The 27,598-nt window shown below is 39.4% G+C and overlaps 1 protein-coding gene across 2 annotated transcripts in view; it reads left to right on the top strand.

Annotated features, from left to right (window-relative positions):
* Nucleotides 1–27,598, top strand: part of PARD3B (par-3 family cell polarity regulator beta) — a 429,894-nt gene that overhangs the window by 143,632 nt on the left and 258,664 nt on the right. Inside the window, exon 4 of one of the 2 annotated variants that reach the window (XM_069860945.1) lies at nucleotides 8,915–9,024. In XM_069860945.1, the coding sequence (XP_069717046.1) occupies nucleotides 8,915–9,024 (110 nt within the window). Of the gene's footprint in view, nucleotides 1–8,913; nucleotides 9,025–27,598 lie in introns of those variants that run through there. The other variant, XM_069860946.1, reaches the window with a different exon arrangement.

Genomic DNA, 27,598 nt, shown 5'->3' with positions numbered 1-27,598 from the left:
GGTCTTTTCATATGCGTGTGGATTTTGATCCTGAAAATGGGATCGATATTAACTTTATTACTGAAATAATGTATGTAGGTGATTCTTATGTTTGTCTTTGAAACTCCAAAAGCTGTAAATGTAAATATTCTGTAGTCGTTTTGTTAGGCACCAAATATCTCGACAATGGCAACACCAGACACTTCATTCTGATCATAAAACTGTGAGAATAGTTCATATGCTTTGTAAGTGAAATCTAACCTAATATGTTATGGCACATGCAATCAGAGAAAACTATTCTTTTGAAATTTATGGCACTGCCTCGAAACAATTTCTGTTTAAAGCCTCTACTGGTTTTTATTTGTGGGCAATTGCTTTTAATTTTCTTTGTAAGGAAAGTACACCTGATTTCAAGTGACAAGGAAATACTTTGTTCTGCATTGCGTTAATATGTAAAAGAGAGAGCTTGTTGAAAATGGATTTTCATCTGTTTATAGATTTAAGTCAATTGTCTTAACTTTTACATCATCCTAGTTCGTTAATCTAATCTTGTATCCATGGGAATTTAAAAAGCCCAGTGTGCACTTTGGAAAGAACAGAGAGCTGCAGATCTGAAATTGTATTGATAGGTGCTATTATGAGCAATTTGAGTTAGCTTTAAACATAAAAGTCACATCGGCAGAGCATTACATATTTTATAAATAAAAAGGAAGTGGTACAACCCTATCACAAGGGGGAACATACAAGCTAATGTCAGCTACATTTTAAGTACATGGCAGAACCATTATATGGTGCCTCAGGTGGTGGTAAGCAATAAATCTGACAGTGACCGAATTTACCCACACTAATTGCTCAGTGCTCTCAAAAAGTGCTGACTGGCAGAACTCTCTGCATGCCTGTTAACTTGAAATTTCTCTGATAAAAAGAAAAATAGGCATATATTGATGACCTTTCCTACATTTAAATATAAATTAATACCCTGCTTGCAGTACTTTGTTTCCGGTGCCTGAACTATTTCATGATAGGAACAGTTTAAAAGCCATTCTGACTTTTTGGTTTAAAAGGTGGTTGTTTTTATGTGTCTGTTCAGAGATCTTCCATCCTAGAACCATCTATGCTGAAGTGCAGTTTCACAATTGTGTGTATGCATATAATATTTATTGTGTTTTGCTTCTACTCAGACTTGAAATTTTGTTGTGGTTTGCTCAGAAGGAGCTCAAAAAAAAATACTTTAAGGAATTTGCAGCTGAGAAAATAAACTGTCTGTCCAGGCAAGTGTAACTTGGAAGCAAACAGCAGAGTAATTGTCATTGGTACGGCCTTTAACAGTTGACAGTTTGATACATGCTTGATGGACGGCTTTTTCCCCATCATAGTCAGCATTTTTATAAGCAGGACCAGAATTTAAAATTATGACTTTAACTGTGCAGGTGATCTATTGTAAATCTGTTTCTACCCACTTACGGCATTTTGTCCAAGTATAACTTTTGTTCCCTAAAATAGTTCTTCTGTGTTACCTGGAAAAACAAACCAACCAACCTCATAATATTTAGTTGCCCCTGATGCAGTGGCAATACGTGCTTGTCTTTCCTACGTGCCTTATCCGTCGTCTTACTAAAAGGTCCTATCAATGTTTCCCCCCAATTGCTTGAATCAGTTATTAGTACAGAATTTGGCAGCGCTGTAGACAGCCTTGTGAAAATGCTCGTGGGTGATAAACCCTGGTTGTCTTAGAATTTTCCTGAATTTGGCGCTGTAACAGCAACCCGCAAACTAAATCCCAAGGAATAAAAGGATTTTAGCCTGGAAGTGAATTGTTCTTTTCAGAGCAAGGAGGCTTAAGAGCGAAAGAGCAAAATTAACGGTTGGAATAATCCTTTTTTGTGTTAATGGTCACCCTGAGTGATTCTCAGCTGTGTGAATTTAGGCATCAAATTTGATATCAGAACTTGGAGCCTAGAGACCCTGATGAATTTAGTGGAACCCCAAGGGGAACAGTTGGAGCTCCAAAGTTCCCTGACTGCATTCGAATCCTGAACTGCAAACCTCACATTATTTACCTGAGGTTGCATAGTGTTCTTAAGCCCATTGCTTCTTGTTAATCAGCCCCTCATAACCTCAGAAGCTGATTTTTGATCTACCAAAAGATGTGAGGCAGAGCACACTCCAATTCAGGGTAAGCATTAATGCCTGTGTACAGCTTTCTGGTGGAATTAAAAAAAAAAAGATTACAGCTGGCATGGAGATGTTTCTTTTGCCATTGTGTTGATACAAGTTTTCGGTTTTTAATTGTGCACAAATGGCAGAACTTCTCTTGTGTTTTTCTTCTTTCTAATGCAACCAATTTAAATCTAAGTGTGGTTTCTACCATATGCTTGTTTCAACCATATTTGCAGTTTAAAAAAAATATTTCCAAAACATAAAAGTTCAGGGAAAATATACTGTTAACCGTGAATCTGTGTAGATACTAATTTTTGAGGGTGATTCTAGCAAAAGGAAAAGATCGATCTACGTGGCTTAAAGGAAATGCTGTACGCTTTAGTTTAAAGAAAGGAAAACCGCGAGACTTAGACACTCGCTGACAAAACTGATGAGAATTGTGAGTAGGGCTGAGCCGTCCACGTGTGTTGAACAGGTGCTATGGTACCATAATAGAGAGTACTCTGGACAGGTTTTGAAAGAAGGAAGACATACACCCTGAAGTGATTGAGGTTAAAAGCTGTCATCACGAGAAAAATTTTAGTCATGGGCATGTGTTTGAACTTCCATTGTCTGTAAAATACTGACGCGGTTCAGCAAGAAAATGACTATTTTTTTAAACTGAATTCCTAAGCTAAAATACAAAGTGCTACTTTGGCACAGAACAGTAGTGCTTGTAAATAATGTGTCTGTATGATCACCTTGGTACACAGAAAAGAGTTTTTCTGTGTCTCATCATTCAGGGAAAAGATGAGTTTTCGTCTTGAGCTTAATCTGTTCATTATAAATGTTCAGCACAAATGCTGTAGCAGGAGTAGAATAACATGGAGACACAGCATGGCAAACGAAAAGCAGTAAGGAAAAAGGCAGCATTCCATTTTCTGGTAGAAGAAAACGGATAACAGAATCCTTTCAGTAAATGTGTGTAACTGTGTACAGTATGTCTGTACTAAATGGTATCAGTGATGGTTTTTCATTACATTTATCCCTGTCTAAGGAAGACAGTGATGAACAAATTAGAGATCATAAAATCATAGAATGGTTTGGGTTGGAAGGGATCTTAAAGATCATCCAGTTCCAATCCCTGTGCTATGGGCAGGGACACTCTCCCACTAAATCGGGCCACTCAAGGCCCCATCCAGCCTGGCCTTGAAAACCTCCAGGGATGGAGCAGCCACAGCTTCCCTGGGCAATCTGAGCCAGTGCCTCACCACCCTCATTGTGGAAAAATTTCTTCCTTATGTCTAGTCTAAATCTTCACCTCTCCAATTTGTAGCCCTTCCCCCTCATCCTATCATTATATGCCTTTGTAAAAAGTCCCTCCCCATCTATCTTGTAGGCCCCCTTCAGGTACTGGAAAGCCATTATAAGATCACCCCGGATCCTTCTCTTCTCCAGGCTGAACAGCCCCAACTCTCAGTGTGTCCTCATATGGGAGATGCTTTGTGGCCTTCCTATGGACCTGTTTCAGAAGTTGCATATCCTTCTTATGTTGAGGATTCCAGAACTGGACACAGTACTCCAGGTGAGGTCTCACAAGAGCAGAGTAGAGGGGCAGAATCATTTCTCTTGACCTGCTGGCCACGCTTCTTTTGATGCAGCCCAGGATATGGTTGATCTTCTGGGCTGTGAGCACACATGGCTGACTCATGTTGAGCTTCTCATCAATCAGCAAATCCAAGTCCTTCTCTGCAGGGCTGCTCTTAATCACATCATCCCCCATCCTGTATTGAAATCGTGGATTGCCCTGACCCAGGTATTAGGACCTTGCGCTCGGCCTTGTTTAACCTCATGAGGTTCTCGCAGGCCCACTTCTCCAGCCTATCCAGGTCCCTCTGGATTACATTCCGTCCTTTTGGTGTGGCAACTGCACCCTGCAGCTTGGTGTCATCTGTAAATTTGCTGAGTGTGCGCTTGATCTTGCTGTAAATATCATTGATGAAGATATTAAACAGCACTGGCCCCAGTATGGACACCTGAGGGACACTACTTGTCACGGATCTCCATTTGGACATCAAGCTGTTGACCACCACTCTCTGAATGCAATCATCCAACCAATTTCTTATCCACCAAATAGTCCACCCATCAAATCCATATCTCTCGAATTTAGAGAGAAGGATGTTGTGGGGGACCATGTCAAAGGCTTTACAGAAGCCCGATAGATCACATCCACTGGTTTTCCTGTGTCCATTGCTGTGGTTACCCCATAATAGAAAGCCACTAGGTTGGTCAGACAAGACTTCCCCCTGGTGAATCCATGCTGGCTGCCCCTAATCACCTCTGTGTCCTCCATGTGCTTTAGCCCGGCTTCTAGGAGGATCTGTTCCATGATCTTCCCAGGCAAAGAGGTGAGGCTGACAGGTCAGTAGCTCCCAGGGTCATTTTTAAAAATGGGGACAATGTTACCCTTCTTCCAGACACCAGGGACTTCCCCTGATTGCCATGACTTTTAAAATATCATGAGGAGTGTCTTCAAATGTCATGGAGATCTGTATGTATTATGGACGTGGGCTGACTCCCGAGTCAGGTTGAGTCCTGGGCACTGGGATTTGAGGTTTCTCCCTTCCAGAGTGGAAGAGAGCGTGCTTGGCTTTCAAGAGTCCTGTGTGTGCAGTGCAAAAGAGACCGGGAGAGGCTGAAAAAAGAAAGGAGCCTCTGGGAGAAGCACAGTCTGGGAGGCGCTGAGTGACAGGGAGAGTGTTCTTATGGCAGGGAGCAGCCTGAGCTGCAGAAGAGATGAGAGGAGGTGGAGGAGAGATGGTTAGCTTGGGGAGCCGCAGAGAATTGCTGTTCTGAAAGAGCATAAAGGATTCTCTCCACAAAGAGGGGGAGTATGCTTCTTCTCAAACCTTTCATCTGGTCTTCCTGCGTGCCATTTGTTTTCCTCTATTAGAGAGGGCATTTTGATTCCATTTACTTTTGTCTAGCAAAAATTGTTTTCATGCTGCAGTGTCTTTGTGGTTTGTGCATGTAAAACAATGAGGGTCAGAGGGACTGCGGTGAATAATTTTAACTAAAGATTGCCACAGTCTTGGTTCACAGAGATGTTGCAACTTGTGGTATCTCTGTACAAGAAATGATATTGTGTGTCAGTAAGTATATTTAAAAGCATCAATAAAATAGCCTCTAGTTTTTTCTTAAACAAGAAAATTATTTGTAGGACCCTAAAATTTATAACAATTTGGGAGAAAAGGGAAAGCTTTGCAGACAATGGTTGAAGAGTCCAGTTGTTTTTTATGTAAGCAGGGAGAGAAACGTACTAGACAAGCGCCATAATTTTCATAACCCCATGGCAATAAGTAAAAACTTGCAGGAATAAAAAACAAAAAGGCACACAACTGCAAGGGCGTCTTCCCAAATGGGAAAACAATATTCTTTATAATCCTGCTGTTCCTGCAGACTGTTTTTTTGTGAGTTCAGACAGCTGTAAATTTGGGTAACGTCATTTCGCTTGAGTTTCTCTGGATTATGGTGGCACAAGGCAAATGAAAAGAGGCCTCCATGCATAGAGAAAATCTGAAAGGCAGAAATCCAGTTAGAACTTGATCTGGCCACTGTTGTAAGAGATAACAGAAAATGTTTTTACAAATACATTAACAACAAAAAGAGAGCCAAGGAGAATCTCCATTCTTTAATGGATTTGGAGAGGAGGAACATCGCCACCGCGGATGAAGAAAAGGCTGAGGTGCTTAATGCCTTCTTTGCCTCTGTCTTTAGTAGCCAGCAGTTATCCCCAGGGCATTTGGCCCCCTGGTTTAGAAGACAGGACACAGGGAGCAGCAAGCAGTTAATGACCTGCTACGCAACCTGGATGTTCACAAGTCTATGGGAACAGATGGGATCCACCGGATAGTACCGAGGGAGCTGGTGGAGAACCTTGCCAAGCCATTCTGTCCTTTATCAGTAGTTCTGATTAACAGAGGAGGTCGTAGGTGACTGGAAGCTTGCCAATGTGACACCTACCTACCTGTCATATTGATCTTTGAGGTTGTTTCCAACTTTAACGATTCTATGGTTCTTCAGAGTTCAAGGTGGGATGTGGTAAAACCGGCACCTTGCAGCAGTCAATGCAAGCAGCAGACAGAAGTACGGAAGTGTGGTCTCGTATCACTTGCTATAGAAGCATTGTGTAAAAGGACCGATTCAGGAGACATCGTCTTTTAGCTGCTGCAGAAGCCGGGAGACCCTGGAACAAATGCGAATCACAGTGATGGGAGACTTCATCTTTCTCTCAATGAGAGGAATGAGAGAAATGAGGAGTTGGTTGTAAAGGACAGGTCAGGAAAGGGGGAGATCTAATTTCAGTGTTGCATTTGGGAAAAAGAATGAGCTTGATATAAGCAATTTTAGTGTTCGTTACTTCCACACCCTGTCTTTGTCCTTTTTGGTTGACGGTGAGGAATTTTTACCCTCTTTGTGTTACTGATAATTTCTCACGGTGGAAAAAGGAGGACAGAAATGAGAAAAGGGCCTGGATGATGGCTTTCAAGAGCATAGGCAACAGTGTGTTTTACTTTGAATTAGGAATATGGCTTTTATTGAGTTCTGAAAGTTCTACAGAGTAAAAGTATGACTGCAAAGGGCTCTCTGTTATTTCAGCCAGAGCATTTCTCTCTACTGTTTGTATTTCTGTCAAAAGGAGTTGGAGACTAAATTATGCTGAATCATACAAAAGTGTCTCAGCATCTGTTTTCAAGCTGTTGTATTGAAGGGAGACTGAAAATAGGGTACAGTTCACCAGAAACATTTTGGTCCTACATGGGAAAACATGTTGTAAGGAACGAGTTTTTATCTCAAAGAGGGGAGTAACTTAAAAATCCACAAATCTTTGGCTTTAAATTTTATACACCTTCTTATCAAATGTACTTAGAGGGAGGAAAATAATTCTCTTCAGCACCATGTGAAGAGTAGGAATATTTGAGTGGGGAGAGTTGTTTCCTTTTGACCTACTGATGCCTTTGGAAAAGTGCACTGAATGGATAAATTTGGTCATCAATCCCTTTCTTCAGGATCTGCTTGTAAAAATACACATAGCTCTTGGTATCAAGATGATAAATCACTTGAAACAAACAACGATATTCACCTTTTGATTTTTGAGCATTCCCTGAATGGCAGAACAGAAATTTAAGTCTTTCTTTGGCTCTTATTACTGATTTCCTGTGTAAGTGGAGATAGAGGGGGTGAGTTACCTATAAAAACTGTGGCTCACTGTGAGGGAGGGGTAAGAGCATTGGATTCTCTGGTTGTTCCTCAGCATCAGGTGCTGATATTTATTCCAGCTATAATTACAAAGTTGTGCTGAGAGTGAATGGGTACAGTCACTCCAGCTTTGTTAGCAATCCTCTAATGAGGAAACTATTGCACATTCAAGCTCCTATTATAGATCTAGTGATTATAGCTGCCATCAGTACTATAATTAATATTATAACTGTCAGTTAGAATCTTATTTTCACTCACTTGCAACATTTGAAAAATTATTCTCTTAGACCAATGCTCTCTTCATTTTTTTTTGTTTGCCAATGAATAAATTTTGGAAAGACTTGGAAAGAATTATTTTTGTTTAACTTCATTTTGGATAGTGTGAGAAGTTCCTTTCTTGTGTTACTAAAGATGTTTTTCCTCTTGCCCCACATGGAAGTTTTGCAACAAGCATTTTATAGCGTATTCTTCTAACTGGGTGGTAGTGTCGCTAGAAGCAGCTGGTCGTTGAGGTTATTCCCAGACAACATGTGAACAGACATGAATAGTTGGTGAGTGTGATTAGAGATTCCTGAAAGAGGAAGCTGTTGAATCTACAGCTTCTCTAGAACAATTGCAACTGCCTGCACCTGTTCCCTGGGAATCCTGACAGTCGGTAGTGGGAGGTAGATGTACTGTGAATAAAACCTCTTTCCCCTCTACTCTTCTTTTCCGCTGTCTCTGTAGAGCCAGCCCAAGACATGTTAGATACTAAATTAAGTTAATGTAGAGAGTTATCCATTCTTCAGCTGCCTCTGTACCCAAAAACCTGTGCCTGATCCGTCCTTTATATGCCTCAGGTTGAGATGGCACAGAGGTAGTGGTGATGGACTGTTGCATCTTGTGAGCTTATGGAGATGAAATTAGTGACTGTGTGTGTGTATGGGCACACCATCGTATTCGAAGTGACCTTCTGTACAGGTTAAATGTGAGCCTGTATAATTTGTGTGGGAGAGGCAAGCAGTTCCTCAGCATGGCTTTTAGACATACACCAAGAGAAAGTAAGGAATAGTTGAAAATGAGATTGTGAGATCCCAGTTTGGTGGGTTAATGGAGAACAATACAATGAGAACTGCACTTAATGTGGAGTGGAAGGCTTTAGACCATATTCTGGTTTAGTTAAAGATACAGTCCCAGTTGTAAGCAGCTGAGTTCTTCCTGTGTTCGCAGTTATTCCTTAGATCGAGCATATGATTTCCCTATCAGAACTTTATGGTACATGTGGTCACAGATACATGTAACAGCTCCTTTATTTTTCTTGAGCAAGGTGCCTTTTTCTCTGGTTTGTCTATGTAACAGCTTAAAATGTTCTCATTTCTTTAGCTTAGTAAGTACTAAATGGCACAAACCCATCATATCAAGTACTGTTCTGGGTGGATATTGCCACAGCTAAATGTATATTTAAGTGCTGTACACCTTGCTTAGTTAAATCACATAAAATTTTTCCTTATGTTCCTATAGCCCCCTTGAACTGTTGCTCTTTTATTTTGTCTCTTAGGCACACCGCTTCTAGTACGAAGGAGCAGTGATCCAACTTTGGGCCCACCTGCCGACTTCCACCCAAGTGCTTCTCATCCCAGTGACCACAGTCTCAAGCACGTTGCGGCAGTAGGTGTCACATAACCCACCTTTGTCTTAAAGGCAAATCCTGTTCTTACCTGGCAGTATGTAGCAGACTTACAAGCTATGTATGAATTTGAATCTACACCAAAGTGCATTGTACTCATTTTCTGTAAAAAAAAAATTTCCTCTGGACAAAATGGTTAGTTTAGATGATAGTCAATTAACAGTGTTTCTTTTTTTTTTCAAAATAAGAGATTTACTTAAAGCTCAATAGTTACATAAGGCACAGGAATATGAGTTGAACTTCTAGCAGTTGTTTGTTCAGTGTCGTTATGTCCACTTTACCGTTACTTGGGGGGGAAAAAAAAATCTACTTCCCTTTTAATATGCTGCATTGGTCTTGTACCCTTTTTCACTTCCCTTGTTTTCTCATGGCATTTCTGTCTTCCTTTGGCACCCTACTATTATCCTGCATGGTTTCTTCTCGCTCTCACCCTTCTATTTTACAGCTTGACTCTTCCCTTTTGAGAACAAATTTGTTTTCAACATAGCTATTACCAAATATTAGTGCAAAGACACAATTACTGAGGGTGCAGTAACTCTTTGTCAGACATTATTGAAGGCTTTCTTCAGTCTTCAAAAAGCAATACTGTCTTGGTCACACTTGGTTACACATTTTTCACTTAGCAATTTTAAGGCCTGAAGCTTTGTGTCTGTTGGGGAGGAAGGTGTTCCTATGTTACTTTTTAAAAAATGGAATTTGTTAGAATCTCTGAATGTCAGCTGAGATGCGTAAGTATTTCAAGCAGAACAGAGCTTTTTCACAGACGTGATGTTTGCCTAGAAAGCTCTTGTGGGTCTGCTTCTGTACTTCTTTATGCCAAATGAATGCTGGCTTAAATGATGGCACAGTTGCACCTGCTTTCATTTGCTTGTGTGATTTATGCTTTTTCCCCTTTAGCTTCCCTATGCAGTGTTGTGTAAACCAATCTATCATTTTGTTTCAAAGTGTAGAACACTCGGAAACCCCCAGTCTCGTCATTTGATGTGAGGGGGATGTTTCAGCCTAGATCACACTCCTTTACAGCAAGATCCCGCAAATGGCCGTATTGGTACGTTAGGAAACAGGAGGAAAGAACTGGTGTTCAGCAATGCATATTGGAGGTGGGAACCTCTTCAGCTACAGATGTTGTATTTAAGAACATGTTTCCACTTACTTACATGAGAATGAGGTAGTAGAGAGAATGAAGTAAATAGAAAGTAAAGTGACTTGCATATAAATGGTGTTTTAGGCGTCTCAGTCTTAGCGCTGTAATTCTGAAGGCCAACATAGGATTTTAGGTGGCTGTTCTCTGTTTTTCTTTGCATGGCCAGATATGTGTGCATATTTTTTTCTTATTTTTTCATATTTTTTCTTATTTTGCAGTGGTTTGTGTTATTTGTGGGGCAATTTTATCAGTGGTAGTGACTCTCCAAGTACATTATGGTGTTACAGGGGGCTGAACTTTGACAAAATCCGGTGTAATGTGTCAGCCCTGTTTGAGCTGAGAGCTTTTTTCTTTATGTTTGCTGTAAGCACTTACACGTTAATAAAATACTGACGTAATCTGATAAATGAAGGTACAAGGAAGAATTCTTGATTAACAATGCAGAACTTACTCTCTTTGCAAAGTTGATAAATGTGTGAAGTGAGCATGTAAGTATGTAATGCTGCCCTCTGGAATTTTGTAACCATGAAAATTGGAAAAAAAGTGGAAAAATGGTAAAATTTGATACGTTCCAGGACATGTTTCAGATGCTTTATTTTTGACCATTAAGGAGAGAAAGATAGATTGTTGTTGTTTTTTAAAAATATGTTAATGGTGACAAGTGCATTTATGCCATTATGGGGACTACAATTACATTTGGAGGCTAAAACCTTGCCATGCTTCACTGACTTGCATCAGTGCACAAGAATCCTCTAGGCCTAAAGGAATTCTCCATTCCTAACATACAGAGCATCCTTCTGTCAGCTCTAGGGGTAACAGTCAAAGCTGGACAGATGACAGTGGAGAAGGCGCTCAGATTTTTTTTTTTAAAATGTCATGTAAGTGTGGGGAAAAAAAGGCCCAGAAGGTTGTAAGTTTTTATTGTTAAAGTGAAAATCTGTTACAGCAAAATACATTACACCAGCTCTTATTTTTTCAACAGAACTATTTCTAAATATCTCATCGTCAGTCATACTGAAATATGCTTTGGCATAATGTTTTGGGAAGCATAAAAAGCTTAAATAACGTAGGTTAAATTAGGTACAGATTGTTTTAAAACACAGAGAGGAATCGATATCTGACAAATGGAAAAATGTGGCACAAACAACTGAACACTGCATTTTGAATGTAGCTTTGCTCTTTCATGCAAGTGTTCAAGCTGTATTTAGAGAAAATTCGTTTGTTCTGTATATTGCTACAGGATGTTTACAATTAATATTGAGTTTCCTTTGCCACAAACGCACATTTTTTTTTCACATTATACTGTTTTCCTTGCAGTTACATGCAATTTAGATTAAATGATTTTCAGTGCATGTAGTAAAAATTAAGTCTCTGTATTTATGCCACAGGTATGTTAGCAATCATTTTGTAATTGAAACTGACTTCCGTAATTAGCTTAATTGTTTTGGCACTTCTGGCATTTTGGTGTTTGGCACATGTAGAACTGGCAGTTTAGTTCTGTGTAGAAATACTTATAGTTACACTGTATGCTTTTGTTTTGTACTTATAGACCAGTAGTTGATCAGATCTTAGAGAGATTGTTATCAACTGAATCTCTGAAGCTAGCATGGATTTGTCTCTGGGAGAGTGCAGACAGACAGACAGCAAATATTGCATAAAATAGAAGAGCAGACACACAGTGATAAAAGAAAATTGTTGTCCAGTTCAGGTGAACTGGATGACAATGATGAGCCATTTGAGCCATTTACAGTATTTATAGATTCTCAGCAGAGCATGGGTGCTGTTTTTCAGATGTCCCATTCATTCAAAGGAAGGTTTTTTTTTCATGCCATATGACAATTACCAAAATTACAAGATCTTTTTTGAGTGACCAGGTAGTTTCCGAATAATTTGAGTTGTTAATTCATATTTTGTATGACACTTATTTTGTCTTGGCTGTCGTTTTAGCCCCAATTAACAAAATGCTTCTAGATCAATCAAAAACTGATAGTGAAGTCCAGCATCTGTTCTCTCAGACTGGAAGTCATTTAACAGATGGTACAAAATTTGAGTTTCTTTTTTCATCCAGACCGCTCCTTCCTTACCGTAGTAGCTGATGCTGAAAAATATAGAGACTGTAATCAGGGAAAAATAGGGATAACAAACATCTGAATTTGTTATTGAAGAGATAGGGTTTATTAGTGAATTTGTGAATTTATGAAGGCAACTGTTAAGCTTTTCTGTCTGATTATGATCATAGAGCCCTGGCCAGGCTTTCAGAAATGGAAATTTCCCTCCCCGGGTCTCCATAGAGGACCTCAGGGAAGCATAATTGCTATAATACACTTCTCTGAAAAATTTGGTGGCCATGGCTTTGCCACAGCAGTAGCCAAGTGCTGGTCCAGCAGCTTTTTGGCAGTGAACGGCTTGGCTTCAGAAAGTGGGGTTAGCAGTGGGCATGAAGTCTTCCACTAGGGATTCCCCTGGAGTGACACCAATGCTGTATGATTGAGCGTGACCAAAATGCTCAAAACCTTTTGGAGAAGAAGCATTCTTTAGCCACTCAGTACTTGTTCAGCACTTGTCCCCAACTTGCTGAGAGAAGCTGCAGTTTCAGGTTCTCTGTGCCAACGTGGAAGTTCCTAGCTAGATGCCTCTATTCAAGCTCCACTCTGATAAGGATGAGATGCAACAAGTCAGAAAGCCCAAATTGTGGGGTTCTCTTGGTTTGTTTTTTTTTTAACTTTAAAGGAGCAGAATACACTTTGCTGCTTTGCTCAGCCCAGTTCATCCAGGTAGTAATTGCTAAGCTATAATAAAACACCTGAACTTTCCTTTCTGGAGCTACTACTTTTGCTTATCTCTCATTTTGCCCAGGGAAAAACTCCTCTACTATCTTAAGACCTGATCTATCATGAGTTTTAGGTAGAGAGTTGTGGTCCAATTTAAGTTGATGGGAATTTTGCATTAATTCTGGTGAGACAAAGGTTTCACCACCTCTTGTTAACGTGCTGATTATTATGGGGATGCTGCATTCTGCATGACTTTCTTTTCTTTTGTAGTTGTGTGTTTCCTCGATGAATACTTAGGTTAACTTGGAGTTAATCAATAGGAATGGGTGATTAAATTGCATTTATCCATATTTAAAGACACAATGAGGTGCTGGATCAATGGAAGAGCTGTTCCAGTGGCTCAGTACAGTTTCAATTTTTACCTAGACGTGACTTGAAATTGACTGTATTTTATGCATTGTAGACATATAATTTGCAATTTTGGATAAGGCTCATATATAATCAGAACATTTTTATGTTTCAAGCTCTTGTTAAAAAGGGTCAAAACCTTCTCTGATTCTTCTGGCCATTAATTGTGTTTGCAGTGTATTAGCCTTCCTGATTAAGTGTCTACAGATTAGCATAATGTGAGCATCTGTAAGGATGCAGCTCCATGATTTGTTCCTTTTATGTGCTATTTTATGTACATATGCAAACATAAAGATATGCTATGGTCAGAGCTTGGCTTTGGGATAAAGATTACCAATAATACTTTTAAAATGTGTAGGCATTGTATTATTAAAATAAAAGGCAGAAATATTGCATCATCTAGTCAGGATATTTAAAGCAGGACAGGACAGAAAAGGTCTTTTTGACACAGTGATGGAATCTTGCTGTAGAGTCTGTAACCTGGGTTGTTTCAGCAGGTTTCTGCCATGGGGCAGAAAGGTATTGTCTGTCTGGTTTTAGAAGATAAAATGTTTGTCCAGTATGTTTACTCACCCTGGCTAAGTCAGGTAGTTTTAATTTCTGGTCCCTTTGCATGGGTTAGAATTTCAATGTGAAATTCTCCTGCAGTTATGTGGTAGAATTGTAGAATGGTTTGAATAGGAAAAGACCCTGAAGGGCCATCTCGTCCAACCCCCCCTGCAGTGAGCAGGAAGATCTTGACATAGATGATACTGAGGGTACACCTGATCCAAAGTTTGTGGATGACAGCAAGCTGAGTGGCAAGGCTGACACCCCTGAGGGATGGGATGCCATCCAGAGGGACCTTGACAAACTGGAAAAGTGGGCTTGTGAAAATTCACCAAGGTGAAGTACAAGGTCCTGCACCTGGTTGAGGGCAACCCTCAAAATGGATACAGGCTAGGGGATGACGAGAGTGAGACCAGTCCTGTGGAGAAGGACCTTGGGATCATGGTGAATGAGAAGCAGGATGCAAGCTGGAAGGATGGTGCACTTCTGATGCTTTAAATCCAGTGCTTGTTGACGTATAAAAATTGGACAACAAATAAAGGAGAGATGGAAACATATCTTAGGTATTTCACTGTGTAGAGGCAAGACTGCTTCCCTGAGGTGGTGTGGTCTCACACTGTCATTCAGAATAGCAAGGGTTTTTTTTTAAATCTAGAAGGCATTACTTTTTTTCTAGTAAAAGTTTTCCTATAAATAATTTAACTCCTGCTCTTGAAGTTCTGCTGTGTGGAACTGAACAGAAGATCTGGGGAGATTTAAAAGAATTTCCTGTCATTCAGTTGGGGAGTTCCGAACAGTTTGAGTTTTTTAAAAGGGAATTCTGATGTGGGTGAATCCATTTTTAAAGCGACTACTGTGTGTCTGTTTACGCTGTGGAACATATATAGAACACTCCTAATCAGCACAGGAGCTTGTCAGTGTATTGCTTTTGATGTCTGATTAGATGATCATAGGGCCATCTGCAGCGAGTTAGTTTTGAAGTTGTTGGTGTGAGGCACTGCAGGAACCAGAGCTGTGTGGCACTCTTACACCATGAAAAGCTGCTGCTCCTAAAGAACCCTTTTTAAATCCAACTGTGCAGCTAGCTGAGGGCTGTCAAATTAACAAAAGCCATTCCTTCTCGATTCTTTCTGTTGCTTTTCAACCTTGCACTGCTTTTTTCCCCCTGCCTTGTACTGTATGTTGTAGCATTCTATGTCAAAAAGTAATTACTTTATTACTTTTTTAGAGGAAAAAACTAAGAAATGGAAATGAAATAGTTTTAATACTTCAGAATGCTGACTTGATCATCTGAAAAAGGACAGAAGTGCACTGTGGAAATCTCTTTTGACTGTACAAAGGGGTGGGGGCCAAAGTCCTCTTTGTGTTCCTTGCACAGCGTACATTGCAGAAGTATATTGTTTTACCCGTATTATTTAAGATGAGCAGTGGATGCAATTTATGTATTTTTATTTGAGAAGAGTAAGTAGACTTCTTATGATTTATTTTAATAGGAGATAATAATGAATGTTCCATGACGTTAATGTAGTATATAAATTATCAGTACGAGTGATATGATAGGTAAAACAAGTTATTTGCTGTTGCGTTGCTTCTTCTTGTTGTATGTTTCCAATGAAAGGTGCACAGGCTGTTCACTGACTATTCATGAGAGAAGGTGCCTATTATCAAAACCATCAAAGGTCACCTGGAACTTAGGTTAGTATGGGACTGGATTTTGTTTCCTTTTGAAAACAAATTTTGGGCCTTGTTGTCATTTTGAAGATACCTGGTTGTTTATAAACCCTCCTCTCCTGTCCTCTGCCTTATGTAGTCGAGTAGATGTGATTGCAGGTGCTGGAAGATGGCTGAGAGACTTTTTCCCATGTGGCCTGTCTTATAAGGAAAGTGGAAAAATTATAGGGTGGAAATAAGAACTGCTGACATAAAAAAAAAAAGGGAAAAAAGGTCATGCTTTCAATGCTGTTAACACATTCATCTCTACAGCTACATCTTTGGGGTCCTACTGCCATTCCATCTGGAACAGCTTTTAGCAGGCAGCTTATGCAACAGGCTCATGGCACTGAAATTGGAATGAAACAGTCGCAAATTACTTGTATGTCTGACAGTCAGGTAGAAAGTGGAAGATGAAGACGGTCGACATGGCTTACGCATATCATTTACTGTCAAGCTCTAGAAACATTGAGCTAAAAAAATAGGTTCTCAGTCAGTGTCCTGCTGAAATGCCTACTGCTAAATAAATGGCATTTTTTAGAAACATGGCAGTTCAGTAGACAACTGGGAGTAATGGCAAAGATCTTTGATTCTTAGACCCATATGTTGCTGTGACATTAGGAAAAAATCTCATTTTGGATTTTTTAATGCGTTGTCTTGCAGTGCACTGATGTATGGGGACTCTGCTCTTGTTCTTGATATTTCAATGTCTTTGAAAGCAAGATCTGTGGCTTTGTTTCTCTGACAGGATTGTTAGTTATTCACACTCAAAGGAGGTGTGATATTTTTTATTTTTTTAAGGAGAGGCCCCTTAGACACTAAATTACCCATCCCATTGGAGTGACCTTATCCAGGGCTTTGTTCTTCTCCCATGTAGTTGGTGTCTCAGCTAATCTGGATTTATAGGGTTTTGAGTTGTAATAATAACATACTGCTCTTTAAAACTTGCATATTGAGATTTTTTTTATGGCAGAAGGCCCTGATTTACTCCATACCTATGAAGGAATTTCTTACAATGACAACTGGAATAAAGGGAGGGATATTTTAGTCCATCTGTGTACTATGTGCTTTTGGTGTTGCAGGCGTCTGACACATTGGGGTTGGGAATAATAAACTCAGACCACTGAGTGTAGACTGAAATGCTAAAGGTGATTCAGAGAGGCTCAAGATTTTGAGTAAACATGTTACCTTTGATTTTTGTCAGCAATTGCCATGATTTTTTCTAGTCTGTAGGTCTAATATGACCTTTTGTCATAGCCTAAGAAGTAGAACCTCTCTGAAATACGTAGATTTCATTTAGGATACATGGATTCCCAAGCTCCTCTTTAAAATTCAAGTAAAACGGCTTTCTTCTTTGCATCAGTCCCAAGGGATGCTCATGGTACCATATTTACTGTATTTGAATTGCACTAGGCTAAGAGTATATCTTAGAGTTAGCAGAATTATTCTCTGTGTTGGTATTCACACTGCTGACTGTTTAGCAGCTGGCTTGGAATGACATGAACTTGGACCTTAAATAAAAAACCTGCTATGTTTCTTGTAGTGTGCTCACTCCATTGACCTATTAGTGGTGCATCTGAGAGGAATATGCATTTAAAACCTGTGGAGATAAATTGGCCTCCTCCTTTTCCTTTCTTCTGCTTTTCTGGAATTACGAAGTACAATCAGTTTGATGGGATATCTGTCAGCTTTACAGAAACAAAAGAAAACCCCTTCTTTTCAACAGCTTCATATCAGTCTAAGAAATATCCCCAAATCTGGAATTCACTTCCATCACCACACCTCCCTTTCTTTAATGATTTACAGAAATCTTTCTGTCCTTCAAGCAACACAATGGAAATCCAACAGAAATATGTTGTTTTGGGGTAAAGTAAGTTCTGTGAGCAGCACTACTGAGTAAGTTCCAGTTATTCCTCATCACCTCATCTTTTTACACTTTCCATAAGAGCCCATACGAATTCTGTTCTGATGCAGAAGTGGCATATTCCAAACAGAATTTTAGGAAACACTTCTATAAGAAGTTGCAACAATGTTAAAAGGAAGAGAGGCCAGGGACCAAATCCCCACAAATTAAATGGATTTTAAGTCAAAAAGAAGGAAAAAAATCTTTATATCAGCAGGAAGAAAGATATTCCCTTCAGTTTGGTTTCAAAGGATGTAGCCAAAGTACAGAAGTTTAATCTTTAAAAATAAATAAATAAAGCCTGTGAAATGCTGCAGTCCTAGTGACAAATCTGTTTGTTTCTCAGCATTTCCTGTATTGATATTCTCTTTAGCTGAATAACTGGCATCTTAGCCGTATTTTTGGTTTTAAAGAACATAGGAACACTTTCCTCAGATTTGAGAGGCTTCTGCCAAGGCATCAGATGTTTGTGTGGTTCTACAAAGGTGTGGTATTCCTTAATTAACGGTGTTAATGAAAATTCCGTGGCATGAAGACCAGCTGTGAAACCAGTGTGGCTAATGCATGATACTGTTTTAGTTTGAGATTAATTAGAGTCAGTTTTATGACTAACTCGTTTGCTGTAAGTAACTTCACTCTCTGAAACCTAACTGCATGGTTTTTGAGGCAGTGTTCTTCCCTAGTGATAACACAAGGCATTGGTATGCAAGAAGGCCAATGCTTATACTTAACCAAGGCCATCCACAAGCTTGGGAAAAGGGAGCTGCATCTGTGAGGTGGGGCGAATAGGGCAGGTGACCCTAAACTGACCAACAGAGTATTCTATCTCATATACGTCACACTTCGTATAAAATTGAGCAGTTACAAGGGTCTCACTCTCTTCTGCAGTGGCCGATGCCCAGTGAGGACCTTGCCTGTCTGGTTGCTTCTGATCCCAGATCTGTGTGTTCCTGAACCCAGTTTGAGTCCAGCTCCCTCCTAGCTGTAAACCCATTCCCTTGTATCTGCTCTGCATTTCTGGTGACATATAGTCATCGCAGGGTGGGCTGGGGGTGCGATCTTATATAGTTCTATATATTTTATTACTTTGTAATTATTTTCATTATTATCATTATTATTTCATAAAAGCTTTAGTTTTGGTTTGAACCCCTAATTCTTTCCTTTTATTTCCCTGTCTGCTTTCCCTGCGGGATGCAGGAAGGGGAAAGAGATATTTTGGAGACTCAACTACATGGTTTTAGCTGCTGAATTTGGCTGGGTGACAGCTACTGAGATAAATGTATCTGTGCTTCCTTCACGCATAGTATGTGCCACCTTGGATGCTCTCAGATTTCCATTTGAGAGAGTGAATTCAGTGATGTTGTACATCTGAGTGAAGAATATTCTACAAAAGGTATAATGAAATTACTGGTGATTGTAGTGGTTGGCTATATAAAGGTAGCAACATCTAGAATCAGGAAGTTCTGCTCTTTGTGGAAAAAATGCAGAAGACTCTGTTAAGCTTATATTGCAAGTCCTCATTGCGTTCCTGCCAGGGAGGCTCAGAGGAGTAGAGAGAGTCAGAATGGGCCAGAAAAGTTTCTGTACAATATTTTTATTATTTAGAAGTTACGCTGTAGACTTCTAGACAGCAGAATTGGGAGAAAAGAAGTCAGTTCCACCTCAGTCTTCAGGCCATTTTGTCAATGCTTGATTGCCTGTTGGTTAAATGTGGGAAAACACTCCATCCTGGCATGCAGAAGAAAAGAAGAGGAATTGTCTGGATTGCTGCTCGTGAATCCAAGCATTGCTTGCCAGGATGTTTTGAGATGGATACTGTGTTATGGTTAAATTAATAGTCTAGTTAATACACAAAAGAGAATCTCGGGTGTATGTTTTTAAAGCATCTCAGAACACAGCAAGGAATTGTCAACAGTAGAGATACTTTTAGGTTAGGGATTACCCTATTAATAATAACAGAGCTATCCTTGGGTTTACAAAACACTGAACCAAATGATTAGTTAATGCCCAGCTGTGATTTTCTGCCTTTTTACCTTTCAATGTCTAGTTTATGTGTAGTTGTCATTTTCAAATGGCTGTTTTGACAGGCAATTGATGATGCTTTTGTGTTAGTGTCATCAACCATACAAACACTGATATTACCAGGTAAAGTTAGTTCATTAGAACCAGATGCATGCACTTGTAAATAAAATTAATATTTTTTTTTAAGTATGGCAATATGCCAACAGATTATAACACTTGAGAAATTAATCTGCTGTCACTGATAAGTATTTATGATACTATACAAATGTATAAAACATCAAATTATTGATGCTAGTTCTGTTAAAATTACTTTTACATAGTTTCTGATGCTGGTTGCCAGTTAAGTGCAGGTCTAGCATGTAGATTCTAGATTTATAAAGATTTTTTTTTGTTAAAATGATTCAGTGTTTAGAATTTACTACATATTATTATATATTCATATGATTATGATGATAACTGCCACAGAAATACTTACTTAGTTAGTAACATCACTTCAGGTCTAGCTTTCGGTTTCGCCGCTGCTGCTATTTCTTTCTGTAACAAAGAAGCACGCACATTTAGGGCTCATTGGCAACTCATTGACTTGCACTGCAAAAATCAAACGAGAAAATACTCATACTCGATATATGTAATTTATAACCTGTTTGTTCTGCCATATAAGTAAACAGTCTGGGCTTCTGATAAATTTATAGTAAGTAAAATGATACGACTTAAAATTGGAAGGCAAATTCATAGCATTCACCAGTTCTTCAAGGAGAAACAATTATTTTTTCAAGTAGGAGACAGGAAAATGTCTTTGCTTTGAGGCTACCAGAAGCTCTGTTTAGAGGGAAAGAGTGACTTTGGAAAGCATCAAGTAATTTTACCCAGTTATTGGCATCTGGAGCATACCCCCTTACTGGCATATAGCAGGTATGTTCAGATGGTGCCCTTTGCTAACAATGTATTTTAACATAACTTATAGAAATACATTGTGAACAGATCAGGGGCTGGATAAATATATTGCAGTTCAGAAGTAACGAAAGGATGTCTGTGCAAGGGCATTTGAGAACAGGGCTCACTAGAAAATAACATGTCTTTTCCAGCAACATTGAGAGCAGAGAAGGGCTCAACTACTCGGGCACCTGCCCTTGCCTTTTACTGATACTGCCTGGATCAGTCCCAGCGCACACTAACCTCCCTCTTAAACAGGGACGCGCAATTGAGCAACGTGCTTGACCTGCTGTGAGGTTTGGGATTTTTTGCATGGGGAGCCATTTGGGCACAGGGCCATTTCTACTGACTCATGGCTCTGCCCCGTTGCCACAGGGAGCGCGGGTTAGGACAGGCAGACTGGCCGTGCCACTCAGGGCCCTTTGGGCAGCCTCAAGCTGTTAGAGTTGCTGGCCGGGCTCTGCTTCTGCTCTCCAGCCCTGCCCGGGTGGCTCTTGGGGTCCCCAGCAGGGCAAGTGGTGGGTCCTGCCCAGCCAGGGTCCAGCCACAGCTGGGGGAGGCTGCTTGCAGGCTCATCTTTAGTCCGCGCTGGATGTTTTATAATTTGGACTTATACGAGGTTCAATACAAAATGCTAGCCAACAGAATTGTAGGGATTCATATCGATAATTTTCCCTTGTTTTTGGATTCACGTGTGACTGTACCCTGCAACCAGGGAACGGGAGGCTCCTGTTGAGGAAGACAAATTGTGTCAGGAGCGTTCAGCCTCCAGTCTGATGTTTTTCCTACTGCTGATAGCACTTCTGGGTTCATTATAGCTTGCTCTCATAAGTCGTCATTTCTCTCTCAAGGCTGTTGTGCTTTCCAATGTAAAGCAGATTGATGCTGGCACACTTTTCCTATTTTAATTTTACAAAGTTGTCACATTGAAACTGTGCCTCATATTGGAAGTGCTTTGAACTGAAGAGATAAACAAAGAACTAAAATAAAATTTAAAAGGAGCATGAACAACATTTCATCTTGGCTTATCTTTTTTAAAAATAAGCTGAATAGATGTAGTACCCCTGTGCCACTGTAGTAAAAGTCTGCAAATGCTAGCCCGCTCGATCTAAATTGAGTTACTGTATATGTGGTAAGCAGAAACAGGTGAAAATTAGGTTATCTGTGCCCAACTCTTTCTATTTGCTTATGAACAGTGAGATATAAACTAGTTTTTAGACTCTGATTAGTTTTGTTTATTTTCAGAGAGGGGCAGAAGGAGAACATGTGCTATATCTACCGTAGTTATTAAACCAAGAAACTATATAAAGTCACTAGCTCAATCGTGACATTTGCAGATAAAGGTAGAAAGCACTGCTATAAATAAATCTTAAGCGAATCCAGGAGAAAAGCCAGCAGCAGTCCTTGGTACATTTCGGTTTTATCTCTATGGAAAACTAAAACTTGAAGAGTTTTCTGTCCTTTCGCTAACAAAAAAAGGAGAAGTCGTTGTCTCTGCCAATGTCAGAAATGCCAACCAGTTTATAATCTGATGTATGGTTTGTGACTTCACTTTTTTAATTTGTGGACTCCCAAAAATTTTCCAGTGAAGACAGTAAACAAAATCTTCACGGTTATTTTTAAATACTTTAGGAATTTATGATCTCTTGAGGGATTTGTGGGAAGAGTGTTTTGCTGTTAGGTTTTTTAGTATTTGGCACCATTGGTGATCAAATGTGTCTGTTCTGTCTCCAAGAAAGTTATGAGAATGAATGAAAAATACTCTGAAATGTTCGGGTTCTTTCCATCAGATGAAACTGCGAGGTCCATTACTGTTTGTGTCATCTCTTACTTCAAAGGTATCTGCCCTTTGACTTTTAAGTTGTGCTGTTATTGTTGGGGCCCCTTTGGGTTGCCTGAGGCTATCAGATGTCCAAATAGCCATATCAACAGAAATAATATTTGCTTTCATATGTTAAACAGTTTGGGTTTGTTTGTTACAAGATGTAAGGCAGTTCAGGCTTGAGGTGGAAAAAGAAAAAAAAGAAAGAACTTTTCAAAATTTATTTCAGTTTGCATTCAGCTCTCTGGGCTCTGTATTTGCGTTTTCCAGACTTGATGGTGCTTGTAGCTGTTGGAATTAGATACAGCAATGGGGATTCTCACAGAAAGGAAGGAAACTTTTCAGTCCAGACCAAGAGTAATTATCCCTAAAGTTGTTCTGCTTGGGTTCCCCTTTAAGGTCCAGGGAAGATTTGCTAATCTGTTGAAATTTATAACCATTTAAATGGGAAAGGGTTATTTGCTGGGAGAGGATGTAACAGTTAGAGAGCCTCTTCTCTCTTTCTCTTAGAACCTGGACTTCTTTTGTGCTCGCAACATGGTGCTCTAGGCAGTTCACAGTCAAGGAAGATGAACAGTTCAGACTGGTTTTTGAGCTGGAGTTCAGCTTCCCAGGTCTATCACTCCATCACCGTTGCACCTGAGTGAATGGGTATTGGGGAAGTTCTGAGTAGCATAAAATGCACCACTGCATTAGTTTAGCGACACAGGTCAGTATTATTCTGTTACTCTACTGTTTTGTTTCATTTATCTAGTACTTCCTATTAAAATATTAAGCCAAATGCACTGGAATTTTTGTTGAAATTTAAAGCCCTGCATGAGATTACACACAGAGTTGTAAAAATGCCATTCCCTCCTTGAGCCTCTTTTCTATGGGGAGCAGCTTTTGTCTAGGATGTATTGCTTGTGTTTGCAGGATGTACCATGTTTCAGGGGTGCAAGACTATTAAGCTCATTTTCAGAAGAAAGCAGTGAATGCTTCCGTTCATTGCTTTTGAATTTGATAAAGTTCATGTCTGAGTGAGAGGCCTTTCTTTAGGAAGTCGGCCTTGTTCTTTCTTTCACAAAGTAAGTCATGGAAAATTTCCTTCCTACCTTTTCTTTTTAGCAGAAAATATAACAACTTTACTTTTCAGTACCTAGAACACATCCCAGTGATGTGTTAAACACGCAGATTAGAAGTGCTTAATAGAAGAAAGACGCAAGCAAAGTCTAGCAGCTTGCAGTGCTTTGGGTTTTTATAATGCATTGACAGGCTTTACTTGTCAATGTGAAGGCATAAAAAGCTTCAGTGTACAATAAGTTTATAAATTTCCTTTTCTAAATAAGAGATTTCAGTGAATTTGGCATAGATAATCTTGATTCTTAGTCAGACAAACAAAAAATCCTACAAAAACCAATCCACCCCTTTGCCCCCAGCATGTCTTCCAGCATTTCTGCTTGTGGAGAATTTCTAATTATAATCCAACCTAAAGAATTCATGTTTGGTTTATTCATAAGTAATAATATTTTTAAATATTTAACTGGTAAATAAAACTGTACTGTGCTTTGTATCTAAGCATATTGTCCTGAAGTTTTAAAGCTTAAATAATTCACATACATAAAAACAAATTGCTGTTAAGGTCACTCAATTTTTCTCTCAAAACATTTCTTAAAATCAAGAAAATTGTAAGTTAAGGAAATACTGCTGTTTAGATCAATCTCACTTAAGATGCCTTAGCTCAAAAGCATCATGAAGTGCTTGGGTGTAGCGAACCTTGTCTCTGCTTTGTGCGTCTTCACTTTCTGTCACAAGCACAGTCTTAACTGACCTCGACCCTCCTTGGTAGCCATAAAAAGATAACAGAATTGTAAAGCTGAGGAAATCTGAAGTAGGTTGTTTGCAGCTTGGGAGGGATGAACGGCAAGAGAGATGCATTCTAGAAGTCAGGGGAGAGGTCTGGATGATCCTGCAACTTGCACAAAGTTTTTGGTCTGTTTGTTTTGGTTTTATTTTTTTTTATAGGTTACTTCTGCTTTACATGTAAAGCAGATGTGTTAGCTGTGTTATTTCCAAGAGCACCTTCACTGTGTTGCCTCTGGGTCAGCTTATGAAACAGCTTTTCATTACAGTTTGTTTCACATTCTTCTCTTTGGTACAATTGTCTGAGACAAACTGACTTAAATAGGTAACAGAAAGCAAACAGCTCAGTCTGAGGCAGGTATGGAGTACGATGCTAGTTGGGTACTTTCATTTAGTGAGCCGTAATAAAAAGACAGTATTGGAGATAGCAGTACAGCTGAAACTAGAGGATTATAAAGCAAAGCTTTCAGTTTTCCAGTCTTGCTAAACATGTTCAGGCATCTTGTGAGCGCTAACAGTGTGTAAATTTTGAGTTTCTTAGTCTAAAAAGCAGAAAGAAAATATTGCCTTTTCTATCTACTCAAAATGTTTCTAAAAATTTCTAGAGTTTAATAGAATACTGATATGGAAGCTGCGCACCTGCAAACGTGAGCAACATCCTGTGTCTGACTGGGTTAATTATTGTGCACTGCAGTGCTCTGATGTGATTTGCTTTGGTTGAGACCTAACCGTGAAAGGAAGGTAGTAGCAGTGTCGAGATGCCACATACTAACTGTAGTTTGGGACTTGATTTCCATTGCAATTTGCAACCATACTTTTGGTTTCTGAGTTCTGAGAAACTGGAAACAAGAGATCTGTTTTGGTCCAGCATGTGGTTTCTCTACATATCTGAAACCAGTTTGAGCATCTTCTGTGGCTAAGTTAGGAAATGATGAAGCTACATAAAGGCATGCAAGGAGGTAGATGAGCTATTTCCTTCCACTTGGTGGCAAGCACTTGCATACTAAGCATACCCCTGGGATATTTCGTTTCTAGGAAATAATCAATATAAGTGAGAATAGGAATAAACAAAAAATTGGGAATTTCTACTGGAAGACCTTTTTATTACAAATGCTTCTCATGGAACATTTTCTCACTTTTCTCAAAAGCAAGAAAACAGTTTTACCTAAGGAACAGCAATGTGTTATCTGACCTTCATTCTTGCAATTAAAGATGCTGCTGTCAGTCAATAACTATAGTGCAATTAAGTCCACCTGTAGCCTTAAAAAAGCAATTTTTGTCAATAAATATAACTCTATAATATGAAAATGGCACTACCTGTGTGATTTACTTTGCTTATTTTCTTTAAATAATAAAAAAAAATAATCATGATTGTGAGAGTTCTGTTAAGGTTTCCCCCCCATAATCTGTGATCAGTAGGTAAATCTCTGTTTGTTATAATATCCTGAGCTTAATTCATCTCTATGACTTCATTATTGCTTTTCTGTTTTATTCAGAATGAATATGCCAATGCATCTCTGCTTAAGATATTTTGTACACCCAGCTTTCTTTCAGTCATGTGATAAATCCTGTTTTCTTCACTGCAATTGTAAGTGCTGTTAGATTATTTACTAACTAGTGCTGTTATTTCAAGATGATGTTAATTATTAACATGAAACCAGATCATTTTATGAAAGGTTATTTTCTGATGACTTTTAAAAATCCTAGGAGAGGTTGAAAATACCATTAAGATTCATAAGGATTTGTTGGAAATAACAATATACTCTCAGGTGATCCGTCTCTAGTTTAAATTGCCTGCTAGGTTTAAGATAAGCCAGGGATAGTAATGTCTTGGCTCACAGGAGTCAACTCAGATTTATTAATAATATCCACAGTAACACTGCCTGTAACTTCAGATCCTAAAATAAGGTTTTGTATACAGTTGCACAAAATTAAAATGCTACACGGTTTCCTTAATTTCCATTGAGTATTGGGATCAAGATCAAGGGCTTTATGTAGGGCAGTGTGTGTTCTTCCATTTGGATGCAGGCAATACTCAATTTCTTAAAGAGATGCAGACAACATTTTAACCCTTATTCACTTGTTTGATGCTGTCTAGGTTAATATGTTCTCATAGTCCCTTAGAAACATCAAGACTGATGGCCTGTTTTTCCTCTGACAAATTCTCTCTCAGAGTTGTGTTTAAAGTATGCCAAAAGAGAAATTTAGGAGCATCTGTACTCTGGAGTTTACCTGTCAAATAGAGGTGTGGCAAGACCAATTTTTGTTGGGTTTTTTTCCTTAGGCCATCATGGTGGCTACCTGGCCACAGTGTTGGGAGGTTTTGTTGAAAGCAAAGCTTGGTAATTTTGTTTGGAGAATGCTCAAAGCTGAGGAGAGAGTAGGATTTCCAAGAGAAATAATTTATTCCTGTACAGAGAGATGTTGTGAGACTTCCATAGGAGCTTTGTGAACAGATATGATTTTGGAAGACCTTTACCTGCAACTCATATATAAAAACATACATGCATACATATATACACACAGCAACAAAGCTGGTGAAGGGGCTGGAGAACAGGCCTTATGAGGAGCAGCTGAGAGAGCTGGGGTTGTTTAGCCTGGAGAAGAGGAGGTTGAGGGAAGACCTCATTGCTCTCTATAACTACCTGAAAGGAGGTTGTAGAGAGGAGGGAGCTGGGCTCTTCTCCCAAGTGACAGAGGACAGGACAAGAGGGAATGGCCTCAAGCTCCGCCAGGGGAGGTTTAGGCTGGACATGAGGAAAAAATTCTTCACAGAAAGGGTCATTGGGCACTGGAACAGGCTGCCCAGGGAGGTGGTTGAATCCCATTCCCTGGAGGTGTTTAAGGCACGGGTGGACAAGGTGCTAAGGGGCATGGTTTAGTGTTTGATAGGAATGGTTGGACTTGATGATCCGGTGGGTCTCTTCCAACCTGGTTATTCTATGATTCTATGATTCTATACACACACAAATTTATACATATGCATATATAGAAAATATTTTTAACGTATTTTGAGAATTTAACATCTCTTAAAGTATGAAGAAAGTGATTAAATACCAGGTGTCCACAGGACGATGCTCTGACCGTTACCAGAAAGCGTCTTAGACTGAAGCAAGCTGATAAGGCTTTCATTAACTCAGTGCCTGAGTCTTCTGAAGAGTAAATAACTTTGCAGCCCAGAAAGTTAAGGGGGAATACTTAACTCCCAGCAGGAATGAAAGTGCCTTTAATCTAAACAGACAATGTAATTTTACTACCTTGTGTTCAAGGGCTGCATTCCAAGCTGAGGAAGCTCTACGCTAATGACAAACTGTGGTTTCCTGGCACGTTGTGGAAGTATCCTGGGAAAACACTGGATGAGTGGTTCTCTGAGAGCATTCAAATCCTTGTCATGCTATATATTGGGTCTCTCATGGGACTCTGGTCTTTGATTTATGTGAAGATTTCATAT

The sequence above is a fragment of the Phaenicophaeus curvirostris genome, chromosome 7 (genome assembly GCF_032191515.1).
Source record: "Phaenicophaeus curvirostris isolate KB17595 chromosome 7, BPBGC_Pcur_1.0, whole genome shotgun sequence".
In the NCBI taxonomy this organism is placed as follows: domain Eukaryota; kingdom Metazoa; phylum Chordata; class Aves; order Cuculiformes; family Cuculidae; genus Phaenicophaeus; species Phaenicophaeus curvirostris.
This window is presented reverse-complemented; position numbering and strand designations above follow the sequence as displayed.